The 13,630-nt window shown below is 41.2% G+C and overlaps 1 protein-coding gene across 2 annotated transcripts in view; it reads left to right on the top strand.

The window, feature by feature from the left end:
• Positions 1 to 13,630, top strand: part of NGEF (neuronal guanine nucleotide exchange factor) — a 290,217-nt gene that overhangs the window by 208,576 nt on the left and 68,011 nt on the right. For both annotated transcript variants that reach the window (XM_033958541.1, XM_033958542.1), the window contains 2 exons: positions 2,153 to 2,282; positions 3,648 to 3,722. In XM_033958541.1, the coding sequence (XP_033814432.1) occupies positions 2,153 to 2,282; positions 3,648 to 3,722 (205 nt within the window). The remainder of the gene's footprint in view (positions 1 to 2,152; positions 2,283 to 3,647; positions 3,723 to 13,630) is intronic.

The following is a 13,630-nucleotide window of genomic DNA, read 5'->3' as shown; positions in this document are numbered from 1 at the left end:
GCTATCAGCAGATAAATTATGCTGGTTTGGATTTAGAGCCTTATCCCTTATTAGATAAATAATAAATTTTTGAGAGAGGTGAATAGGAAGTGAGTGCTATGATGGTCCCATTGGCACTCTCTGCTTGATTCATTAAGTTGAAACACTAGAAGTGTGAGTCTGAGCACTATATATATCATTTTAAGTGGTATTTAGGATAATCCGTTTTGTTTTCGTTTGATAACCTTAGAAGTAAATCCTGTGATGGGTAGTTACATTGATTATTAAACATATTAATATTATAGGGAACCTAGAGGACAAGGACAAAAATATATCCCCTTTTTACAAAAGCGCAAAAGAGGTTTTTAGTGCCGGCCAGCATGTTGAATTCTCTGCACTGATCTGATGCTCATAGGAACTCTATGACCATCAGAGCAGCGCAGAGCGCAGGCCGGTGCTAAAAACCTCTTCCACGCTTTTGTAAAAGGGGGGAATAATTTTGTTTGATTAAAAGGCTTAATGCTGAATATATTAAGAAGTGAAATTCCAAACATTTTTGGGGTAATTCTATAAAATGATGCCTCAGTTTAGGTATTGCATTGCGGGGTGCTTAGTGCCAATTCAATAACAGCATTATGGGACCAAGATTACTTTATCAAACATTAGTGTTATATCAGCAACTGGCACAATTATATTTAGGAATGCCCTCTTGTGCTATGTCCATCGCAGGCATAAGCTGGTGCCTAAGTGCACCAAGTAATGTGCATAATTTATAGTATTCTATAAACTAGAGGGCAGATTCTATAAACGGCACCTAAATCAGCCAACACCTAAAAAGTGCCAGCCCCGTGTCATTCACGCTTAGGCACTGTTTACTGAATCATAGCTAGTGGCACCTATGTAAAAACTTAAGCGCCTGAAATGTAGGCGCCTAAGTTTTTGGACAATCGTGCTTAGTGGCACCAACTCATGCTCCACCCATAGAAATGCTCACTTAGGCGTTAGGCACCGCTAAGCTTATTGCAATAGGCACCTATCGCCCATTACATTTTTTTAAAACTCATTATTGAGGCTGTTAAGGGTATTTTGCCAATTAAGTTAGGCGCCCTGTATAGAATCAGCCCCTACATGTCTAACTATGAGACACACTTATGGCCTTCCTTTGCTCCTCCCACATGTTTACACCCATACAGTTTATCATTTGCCTATCAATCAGTGACACCTTTGATGTGGATTGGCACTGGCTTATAGAATTGCCTCCTATGCATACAAAATACCATCGAATTAATGTTTTTTATACTGATGAAAGAATATTATGTCCATCATTGTATAATAGATGTATATCTATGATCTATAAAAATTACCAATGTAGAAAAAATTCCAAATGAAATTGTCTCTACTCAGTAATATCTTGCTAAGTTGGCTAGTAGCCCAGTAATTCCCACTAAAGCTCAGCTTTGAAATTCTGCAGTGACAGCTTCCACTCAACACTGATGTGACCTGGAAGTCCTGCAGTGTTGGCTTCCCTATAGCATTGTCCTTTTAGTGCCAGATAGGATTCAGTAACATAAGCTTCCTCAGCGTATTGACAGATGGGCACCCAGAGATTTCAACAGCAGAATCTTCCTTGCAGCAGTCCTGGTAAATGCCAATCTGTATTTTTGTAGTCTTAGTTATCTTATGGAAGTTCTGCTTGTGTACTTTAATGATTGTAGCTCATGACAGAGATGCCTTTGTTTGAAAAGGCTTCATTTTGCCTCTGACTCACATGCCTGTTTGCACACCCATTTTCCTTCACATAGTGCTTATAAGGTTGCTAAAGCAGAGATTACCCTGAACCACTGGTACAGTGAGCAACAGCTACTATTTTCCAGTACTCCCACACAGCATACTGTAATGCTCAAATGATAAAACTAGCATGTGTTCTACTGTCCTTGGTAATGGTGTGGATATTTCCCACAGATAACCGAGAGATTTATCCAAAGCTCTACTAGTCATTTCAGAGTCTTTAGTTATTCAGTCCATAAAACTTCTAGCATGACTGAAAATAATTGAAGGTGCAACTTTACTAGGTTTGTTTTCTGTACAGTGAGTCTGCAGTACAGTCAGAGCAGAGATCTATTCCTTTTTTTTCTCTCTCTCTTATGTGGCTTGTTTGTCTGTCTGTCTGCAGCCAGGAGAAGGCAGCCTTCCGTGAAGTGATCTCTGAGCTTGAGCAGAACCCCAAGTGCAAAGGTCTTCCCTTCTCCTCTTTCTTGATTCTTCCATTCCAGAGGATCACACGACTCAAGCTGCTAGTACAGGTACAGCTTTTTTCTGTCTTCCTCATTCCTTGTTGCCATTATCCTCTTCTATAGCTCTCCTCACACCTTCCATTACTACCTTGACAGGTTTGTGCTAATTTCCTTAATCCTGCAGTAAAATCCTACCTAGAACTGGAAGAACTCATTTTAGAGTGACAGTAAATGTATATAGTATAGGAATTTTCCTATTATATTTTCTCCCGTATTACTCCAAGCAATTGGAGCTAGCTCTAATGTGAAGGAGGTATACTGTTGTACAGTATGTCATTTTGGGAGTTGCTAACTGGCTTTATTTTTGTCAGAACAAAAATGGAATTCAAACATTAATTTTAAATATAAAATGTGTCCTCAGTATTTAATATTTCCAAAAATGACAATGAATCCAATAAATTGAATCATCTGTGGATTGAATCATCTGTGGAGAGGAAGGACCTCAGACCATATCTTTGTATCACATACCAGGCAATGGCCGTTCAGCCAATACAGATTGTGGTTTTAATCACTGGTCCTCCTCCACCACCTCTACTATACGTGCAAATCAATGTATTTAAATAATTATGTGAAAATAACAATCTATCTATAGTTTAAATATTTATATAGTTCAATAATTTTATTGGTATATAAACATAGAAACACACAACAATGTAAGAACAGCAAAAATGAATTGCAGCAATGTACCAAAGTCCATCTGATAATAAGTTAAAAATTTAAATACTGAAAAAATATGTAAAAAGCCACTTATCTTAATGGTAACAAACAGATCATTTCAGGAACTGATTCTGATGGGCCCGTTTCACCATGTCTTCTTCAGAGAATTAGAACACTTAATACAATTAAACACTAATGCTATATTTTAGAGAATAGAATTGAACTGTAATGCTGTATTGTAGAGAATAGAAACAATCTGTATAGACGCCTGAATAATTTGTCAGAACAGATTGTTCCAGTTCTGGTTTCACAGCATTGCTTGCATGGGCTTTGCAGCCCTATTCTGTGTGTGCATGTATGGTTTTAAGAGAAATTAGTTCTATATGTCCATGAATCCAATTGTGTAAAAACCACAACTAAAAGATGGAGTCATTTGGCAACCCTAGTTTTCTTGTCATTCAGCCAAGAACTTTTCCAGACACATTGTTCTAGCAGTGAACCTTCATCCTGCCATGGAAGGACTTTTATATCCTGGAATGAATGAAGAATTCAGTTTGCATGTTCTTTAAATCATAGCCTTTTGTCACACAGTATGCATCATAACTCTGCCCTCTAGCTGCCATCAACTTCTGTTTGGTTGATAAGCAGTCCTCACTGCTTCTATGAGGGGTCTGTGTAAGAAATGCTTTCATTAATACAATATTTGTCTTGCTGCAGAATATTTTGACTAAGGTGCCGGAGCAATCTGAACGGGAAAACACAGCTTTGCAAGCTCACAGGGAGCTGGAAAAGGTATGGCTAGTTTATTAATATCCCTATAGAGTACAGAGAAAAGAAGGTCTAGTGGAACCACCATGAAGTAGTGATGAGTTAAAAGCTGCCTTCCATTTAAATATTGTAGATGCAAATCCTCTTTCAACTCAAATCTTTGGCATCTCAAAAGGCAAGTAATTACATCTCAAATCCAAATCCAATGCCCTTATGTCAGCCTGAAATTTGTGGTTCTATTGTCTTGATATATAGGCTTAGAGTAGCCATCTATCAAGCAGTTGTGACAATTTCTGATTGCTATTTGTAGGTAGTCTGTGGTCTATAGCAGTGTTTCTCAACTTCTTCAAGCCAAGTATCCCCTAAGTCTAACAAATATCAACAGAGTACCCCTGCCCAAGCTCCGCCCCAGACCCACCAAAGCTCTGCCCCTGACTCCACCCCCATAACAGGTAATGCAATTTCTTCCATTCATTTTTCATATACACACAATATAATCTTATTAATTCACAATTGTAACCACAAAATTAAAAAACCAGCAGCGGCAATTCTGTATGCAGAGAAATGTTAATTATCATTTATATTTGGGGGGGTTCAAAGAGATCAAGGCAGATGACTTTAAAATATACAATGTCACCTCAAAAACAACTATAGAAAAATAGACAATAATGGAGTATATGGTTGGGAGGGATGGGAGAGGGGTAGGGATAAGAATTTTTGTAATGTACCAATGATTGTTTATAAGTGATGTATTTATTGTTACTGTGAATGAAAATATTTAATACTTAATGTAATTTTTGAAAATGAATAAAGAATTATAAAAAAAAAGAAAAATAGACAAATATAGTGCAAATTATAAACAGCAGATATAAATCCTCAAAAAACTGAAACATTTTGATCACTAAATTGCAAATAAAATCATTTTTCCTACTTTTGTTGTCTGGTGATTTCCTGAGTCTCTGGTTGCACTTCCTTCTGACTGTGCATCCAATATTTCTTTCTATCTGCCTCCTGCATGCTTCCTCTTCTCCAGACCTCATTCCTTTCCCCAACCAACAACTCTCTCTGTCCTCCATGAGTCCAACTTTTCTTCCTCTCTCCTTCACCCTTATTGGCAGCATGTCTCCTTCTCTATCACTATCCATCTGTCTTTTCTCCCTTGCTGCAAAGGAAGTGGGAAGAGAGAGAGATCCAGGGTCCCTCTTTCTCACCCTTTCTACTGCCACAACCAACATTTCTCTCTCTCTCATCCCCCAGATCATGTGCAGCATTTATTACCACTGCCCACCAGCCCCATGCCCATTTCTCCTTTTCTCACCCCTCTCTAGTACAATGCCACATCCCTCCCTCCATCACTATGTCCAACATTCCTCCCTCAAGCACCCCTTCAATCTGTCCCTCTGTTCCCTCTCCACCACCATACCCAACATTTCTCCATCTCATCCTTCTATTCCCCATGCATCTCTACCTCACTTCTCTCTCTCTATGCTCAATTTTCCTCTTTCTTCTTTCCCCATGTGCACTATCACTTTCCCTCTCAATCACTCATGCCCAACAATTCTCTCTTTCTTTTCCCTCTCCTATGTCCCAAGTTAGTGCCCCCTTCCTGCCACCCTTATGTGTCCCATGTTCATGCCCCCTCCCTTCCTTCTGTGTCCCGAGTTTGTTCCCCCCTTCCTTCCAGCCTTTGTCCCAAAATCATCCCCTTCCCATGTCCCAACATGCTCCTTCCCCCCCACCTTGTCCCAAATAATGTCCCTTCTCTCCCTTACTTGCTCACTTCCTTCAGGGCCATCCAGCGGGGCTGCTCCTTCTGCCTTCAGCGGAACTTGTTGCAGGGATGCACGGACATGAGCTCACAAGCTGCACGTGGCTGGCCCACAAGCCTTCCCTATAACGTCAGCTTTGACGTCGGAGAGAAAGTTTCCAGGTCAGCCATGTGCAGCATGAAAGAGCCACTGATGCATCCCTGCAACAAGTGCTACTGAAGGCAGGAAGGAACAGCCCACCTGGAAGGAGGTAACTGGGGATCTTCCACTGACCCAGAAGGCTTTCCTCCAACGTCAGCTTTGGGTCGGCTTCGGTGGAGGGGGGTGGGCAGGAAGGAAAGCATGGGATCCCCAGCAGAGGCAGCAGCTTTGGCGGAGGGGGAGCCGGTGTGCAGGCAATAAGGAGGGCATGGGATCCTTGGTTGCGGCAGCAGCCATTAAGGAGTAAGGGGGCAGGAGACCCGTGCAGTGCCACATACCCCCAATAAACACATACCACATGTTGAGAAACACTTGTCTATAGGACAGTGGGGTTGAAATAATTTTATTGCAATTAGTGTCTGATCTGAGAAATTCTAATTAGGTGGTTCTGCTGCAGCAATATTCAAACTGTCCCCACAGATTATGCTATGATTGCAGAACCTCTGAGTTCTCTATGTTAAATTTGAATTATGTTTCTGTTCTCTTTCCTTCTTTCATTTTCTTTGTTGGAATTGTCTGTTGGCCAGCAGCATAAATCAGATACCCAAAAGGGTGATTTTATCTGATGGTGATAAAACACACCAACTCTTTCAGAGTTCATGAAAACCAATAATGGTTTTCTGAGTGCTATTTAACCATGTAGAAACAGTGCTGACTATAAATAGCACTTAACCAGCTAAATATGAATATTCAATGCAAAATAACCAGTTATCTCCACTGAATATTTGTGGTTAGTGGCTAAAAAACTTAACTGGCTATATCGCATGATAACTGGCAATTTTCAAGGCTGACCAACTAAGTTTAGTAGCCAAATTGGGCCTTACAAAATATCATTGGCTGCTATAGACTTAATCAGTCAACCTTAAAAGGAGGCCCTAAAATATAAAATATTACCCCACTACTAAGCTGCAGCCAGATCTGCATAGAAAGAAAGCCAAGGATTTTAGATAATTTGAAGAAGTAGTTTTCCAAGGAGCTACACTTGGTTCCAGAACTGCAATTCATTAATTGTACATGGTAGAATATATGCAGCAGTGCCTACAAAGAATGAAGGCATTTGATAATATTCTCTCTCATGATAAAAGGGAAAGCCGGCATAAGAAGATGAGAAACACTAAAGTTTATAGTAAACAACACCCATCTATGTGGCTTAAAAAGATCAGTCCATTCTATAAAAATTGTGACACATCTGCTGAATTTCATCAATGGGAAGAAGGAGACTGACATGCCTCAAGGCAAAAGGATTACAAGATGCAATATACACAGAGGAAAACCTGTTTGGCAATAAGGTAAAAGAGGCAATGGATTTGATTTTTAAAAAATCATTGCTTCACCATTTAAATGCTTTCAGCTACAATTTTTGAGCAGCATATACCTTCAAGAAATTACTGTTTTTCATACAGAAATAACTTTTTCTGTTAAAGATATACCTGTCGCCAGCACTCCAGACAAAGACAGTTAAAGCAATACAACTGACAGTTCCCAGGGCCAGTAAAGAGAAAGGAAGCAGCACAAGCCTCATATAAGTATACAGTCAAAACTTTCAACTAAGTTTTGAACATGAACAGCATAACCAGTCTTTTGATAAGCTCTAGGGATCACCTCTCAACTGGGGACAAAATTCAGTATTTCACCAATTCATGGTATGCCATCATGAAAGACAAATGGGTATTGAAGATAATAAGATAAGATTGTCATTTACATGTCTACCAAGTACTATTGTATCACTCATTCCAAGACGAAATTCCAGTCCTGTTTCTGAAATACTGGTTGTGTTTAACAAGATCTCACAGATGCATATGCAAACATAGTAATTCTTCCTCTGCACAGGAAATATCTTGGATTCATATTATAGGCTATTCACTACCAGAATAGATGATTGGTTGGAAAAGCTACTCAGTCTCTTCAAAGATGAGTCATTTACTCCAGTTGTTGACTTTTGCCAAACTTCAACAAATCAACCTTGCAGCAGTCTCTGAAATTCCAGTACACTGGAGCCTTCATAGATACCCACTGAAGAAAAGAGCTCATCTTAAATCAAAGACCAGATTCATGCAAAATTTGAACTGAGTGGCTAGTCTCTTCTTAGCTTATTTATTTATTATTTTAGGTATTTATATACTGCCTATCAAAATTATCTAAGTGGTTAACAATCAGGCACTCAAGCATTACCTATATCTGTCCTGGTGGGCTTAGACATGTGGTTACCATCCACATAACCAAAGCTCCACATGTACCAACTATATAGGGCACTTTTGACTATCTGTATCCATTGAGTGTTGAAGCTTTTGGAATTAATTACTCTGTCCATTTATTTAGATTTAACTCATTTTTTTTCAGTAGTAGCTCAATATGAGCTACATCCAGGTATACTAGATATTTTCCTGTCTCCAGGTAGGCAATAGGGAGCTTACACGCCACGGTTGTATCTGAGGCAGTAGAGAGTTAAGTAACTTGTTCAAACTCACAATGAGCAGCTATGGGATTTGAACCTTAGCTTCTCTGGGTCTCATTCTACTACTCTAATTACTAGGCTTTTCCTGCATTCCATTGATGTAACAACCATTCAAACAACCCCAAGACCAATTTATTTTGCATGTCAATGTATTCCATTTCTTGAAGAACTCAGATAATATCACTCTACACAAAATGAACTTGCTCAATAAAAGAGAAATCAAATTATATCAATGTGTTAGACCTAAGAGCAGTTTTCTGTGCTCTCAAGATCTTGCCACTATATTGCTGGGAAAGAGACAAGCAACCAAGGGCCATGTTTTACATAAAAAATATGGAGGAATTGAATCTTTCATCAAAGAAACACTGAAGAGCTGGAATTTGCAGTCTCTCAGAAAATGCATCTCTTTAACAGCATACTTTTTAGGACTTTCAAAATGACATCACAGATAAGCTCAGAGATCAACCCCACAAATGGTCCTTTATTCAGAGAAATTATTCCAAAGGCTCCACAATAGACATCTATGTGTTAGATAAGAAGATATTTCCATGTTTAAGGTCTAGGAGACCAATTGAGTACCTTCTAGATTGTGAACATCCTTTGCACCTGTCCTATTTCTCTAATACAGACAGTTTTAGAGAAACTAATCATCATTGGTCTTCAATGGCCTCATCAAATCTGTTTTCCTCAACCCTGCCAGCCTGCTACCAGGACACCAACATGTTTGTCCCTTCCTTAATCATTCAAGACCAGGGTACAATTCTCCATTAGAATACCTGTTCATTAACCCTTAACATGAATGTTTAGTACCCTCTAATAGAGTCTCTCCATATTTTTCAAGAAATGGAAGATAAATGGATAGCATCTAGGAAACATTACACGAGGAAATCTTACAGCTCCAAGTAGAAAATATTCTCCAATGAAAGAAGCAGGAGAATCCAGACTCCTATACCTGCTCACCTAAAAATCTGCTTCAGTATCTATGCACATTTCTTTATCTGGCTGTCAAGCCTCATCAGCATAGTTATACCTAAATGTAATAGCAGTGTACCACTCTTACTTAAATGGAAACCTGATATCACTGTATATCACTGTATATCACAAATGGAAACCCGATATCACATTAGAGACCAGTTTCATGATACATGTGGAATATGAAGACTTCTTTCAAGAAATTCCATGGCCTCTCTGTGTGATTTTGGTGCAGATTGTGAAGCCTCTTTTTGCATGTTTGAAATCAGCAGATATGAAATACCTACCATGGAAAATGTCCTTAATAGCAATAACCTTAGCTAGAAGAATAAGTGAGATTCAAGCATTGGTTTCTTAGGGATCAATATTCAGTGAGACTAGAAACAGTTCCTACCTCAATAAATCCCACTCACTGGGTGCATACCTGGATTTTCCAAGTTTTCAAGTTTATTAAACATTTTCTATCCTGCCCTAGGGAAAACCTTCAAGGCAGCTTACAATCTAAAACATATTTAAAATACACAATATACAAAAAATAGTCAATACATAATGCAAAACACAAATTAAAAAATTCATAAAAATAATATCAATGATATTCTTTTGTCTTCCAAGATCCTCACAGCGCTACCAATTATACCTGAGAATAAATATCAGAAAAAAGATGTCTTTAAGTTTTTCTTAAATTTATCTACTGAGGTTAAAATTTTAAGTGCCAGTGGTATCGAATTTCAATATTCAGGACTGTTTACAGCAAAAGTTGCATCTCTACATGTTCATGTACAATATCTTTGTACGATGGAATAATAAGCAGTTGCTTATTTAAAGATCTCAGATTCCTACCCGCTACGTATGGATTCAGCAAACATTCTAGACATAATGGCTCATCTGCTCTCAATACCTTGAATGTTGTAAGAAGTAGTTTATATACAATTCTGTATATTACTGGAAGCCAGTGAGCATTTTTCATGAATGAAGATATATAATCAAATTTACAGAGATTGTGGATCACTCTAGTAGCGGTGTTCTGCATGATCTGTGATCTTTGGATATCCTTTGGCATAATCCAGCATAAAGAGAGTTGCAATAATCAATTTGCTGAATAACGAGGGAGTGTACTAGGATGTTCAAAGCCTCTGGAAATAACAGAGAATGAATCGATCTTATCAGGCGTAATTTTAAAAAAGACATTTTCACTACCCTCGAAATTTGTAAGTGATATGATTTTCAGTAGGTATATTTGGATATTGCCACTGAAAATCAGACAAACCACGTTGTGCACTACATAGGTAGTCCTGGAACATAGTCTGAGGAGAGATGGCATTTAATTGATTAGTGGTGGTCTTTAGTCTGGTATCCAGGCAACTGCACATATAAATATAGGACAGCAAAAAGGCTGCCCTAATTTTACTTGATTACTTATCTGGGTACCTGTCTGAATGTTGCCAGTACTCAGATAAGTAGCACCAGCCAAGTTATATCCAGATATTTAGCACCAGTCAGTATCCTGATATAAGCATTGGATATACTGGTATAAAAAATTGTGATGTCAGCATTTTGAAAACTGATAACATAAGAACATAAGCAGTGCCTCCGCTGGGTCAGACCTCAGGTCCATCCTGCCCAGCAGTCCGCTCCCGCGGCGGCCCGAACAGGTCACGGCCTGTCTGAGACACCAGAAGGGGCCCCCTTGCCACCTTGGTTTCCCATTGAGTTTTATCTTCCCATCGAAGTCCTAACCCTCCGGTCTTGCACATGCACGACCTGGTCGGATTTCTATACTTATTACTTGGTTTGCTTTCTATACCTGTGTTACATCCCAGCACCTCTCTCAGTATCCCACGATCCCCCTATCCCTCAGGAATCCGTCCAATCCTTGTTTGAATCCCTGTACCGTACTCTGCCTGATCACTTCCTCCGGTAGCGCATTCCAAGTGTCCACGACCCTTTGGGTGAAGAAAAACTTCCTTGCATTTGTTCTGAACCTATCTCCCTTCAGTTTCTCCGAATGCCCCCTCGTGCCTGTTGACCCCTTCAGCCTGAAGAATCTGTCCCTATCCACCCTCTCTATGCCCCTCATGATCTTGAAGGTCTCTATCATATCTCCCCTGAGCCTCCTTTTTTCCAGAGAGAAGAGCCCCAGCCTATCCAACCTCTCGGCATATGGGCAGTGTTCCAGCCCTCTTACCAGTTTCGTTGCTCTCCTTTGGACTCTCTCAAGCACCGCCATGTCCTTCTTGAGGTACGGCGACCAATATTGAACGCAGTATTCCAGATGTGGACGCACCATAGCTCTATACAATGGCATGATGACTTCCCGCGTCCTGGTTGTTATGCCCCTCTTTATGATGCCCAGCATTCTGTTGGCTTTTTTCGAGGCTGCTGCGCACTGTGCAGATGGCTTCAGTGATGCATCTACCAGCACACCCAAGTCTCTCTCAAGACTGCTGTCTCCCAATAATGCCCCCCCCAATTTGTATTTGAACAGCGGGTTCTTTTTACCTATATGCATGACCTTGCATTTTTCCACGTTAAAGCGCATTTGCCATTTGTTTGCCCAGTCTTCCAGCTTGTCCAGGTCCCTTTGCAGGTCCTCACACTCCTCCCTAGACCTAACTCTGCCGCACAGTTTGGTATCGTCTGCAAATTTTATAACCTCGCACTTTGCCTCTTTTTCCAGGTCATTGATAAATATGTTGAAGAGTAACGGCCCCAGCACCGATCCCTGTGGCACACCGCTCGTGACTCCCCGCCAGTCAGAGTATTGTCCCTTTACTCCGACCCTCTGCAGTCTACCCGACAACCAGTGCTCGATCCATCTGTGCACATCCCCTCCCACCCCGTGGTTCCACAGTTTCCTGAGCAGCCTTTCATGTGGCACCTTGTCGAAAGCCTTTTGAAAATCAAGGTAAATGATGTCTATAGGTTCCCCATTGTCCACCCGACTGCTTATTCCCTCAAAGAAGTGCAGAAGGTTCGTTAAGCATGACCTTCCCTTACAGAATCCATGCTGGCTTGTTCTCAGTAGGCCATATCTCTCGATATGCTCGCAAATACCATCCTTGATCATAGCTTCCACCATCTTCCCTATAATTGAAGTCAGGCTCACCGGCCTGTAGTTTCCGGGGTCACCCCTCGATCCCTTCTTGAAGATAGGTGTGACATTCGCCAATTTCCAGTCCTCTGGTACCTCTCCAGTTTTCAAGGATAGGTTGCAAACATGCTGGATTGTGCCCGCTATTTCTTGTCTTAGTTCTTTCAGAACCCTTGGGTGGATCCCATCCGGGCCCGGCGATTTGCCGCATTTTAACCTGTCTATCTGCTTGAGGACATCCTCCTTACTTACCTCTATGTGTTCTAATTTTTCAGCCTGTTCCCCACTCATGAGCTCCTCTGAGTCTGGTATATTAGATGTGTCTTCTCTCGTGAAAACCGACGAGAAGAACGTGTTCAACCTCTCAGCTACCTCTTTATCCTCCTTGATCACTCCCTTCCTATCCCCATCGTCCAACGGCCCCACCTCCTCTCTCGCTGGTCGCTTCCCCTTTACGTAACTGAAGAATGCCTTGAAGTTTTTCGCCTCCCTGGCCAGCCCCTCTTCATATTTCCCTTTTGCTTTTCTAACCTCTCGGTGGCATTCCTTTTGGCATTTCCTGTGCTCCTGGTGATTTTCCTCCGTTGGGTCCTTTTTCCATCTCCGGAAGGACACTTTCTTGTCGTTTATTGCCCTCTTTACTTCTGTTGAGATCCAAACCGGGTCCTTTGACCGCTTGTTCTTTCCACCTTTCCTGAAACTTGGGATGTACATTCTTTGTGCTTCCTGCAGGGTGTCCCTGAATAGGGTCCAGGCGCTTCCTACAGTCTCCATCTTAAGGACGTTTTTGAGCTTCCTCCCCACCATTTCCCTCATAGCAACATAGTTCCCTTTCCTGAAGTTGAGCGCAGTTGTTGCGGTCCTCTTTACTGTGGGTGTCCCCCTTTCTAATGTGAATCGGATCGCGTTGTGGTCACTGTTGCCTAGTGGTCCTCCCACTTCTACCCCTCTTGCAGGCCCCCCTAATCCGTTTAAGATGAGGTCAAGAGTAGCACTCTCTCGTGTTGGTTCCTTGACTAGTTGCTCCATGAAGCAGTCCCTCACAGCTTCTACAAATCCTGTTTCCTTAGTGCAGTTGGAGTGACCCGTACTCCAGTCAATCCCCGGGTAGTTGAAGTCCCCCATCACTGTTACACTTCCAGTCCTGCATTCTTGTCTCAGTTCAGCTTCCAAGTCGTGTCCGATTTCCTCCGGCGTACCAGGTGGGCGATAGTACAGCCCCAGTTTTATGTCTGTACCCTTGTTTCCCGGCAATTTGACCCATAGCGATTCCAGCCCCTCTGCCTTCTTTGCCATATCCATCCCGACCGAGTAGATAGAGTCCTTTATATATAGTGCTATGCCTCCCCCCTTCTTGTGGGTCCTGTCCCTCCTGTAGAGCTTGTACCCTGGCAGCGCCACATCCCATTGATTTTCTTCTGTCCACCATGTTTCTGTAATTCCA

This window comes from Geotrypetes seraphini, chromosome 9 (assembly GCF_902459505.1).
Source record: "Geotrypetes seraphini chromosome 9, aGeoSer1.1, whole genome shotgun sequence".
In the NCBI taxonomy this organism is placed as follows: domain Eukaryota; kingdom Metazoa; phylum Chordata; class Amphibia; order Gymnophiona; family Dermophiidae; genus Geotrypetes; species Geotrypetes seraphini.
This window is presented reverse-complemented; position numbering and strand designations above follow the sequence as displayed.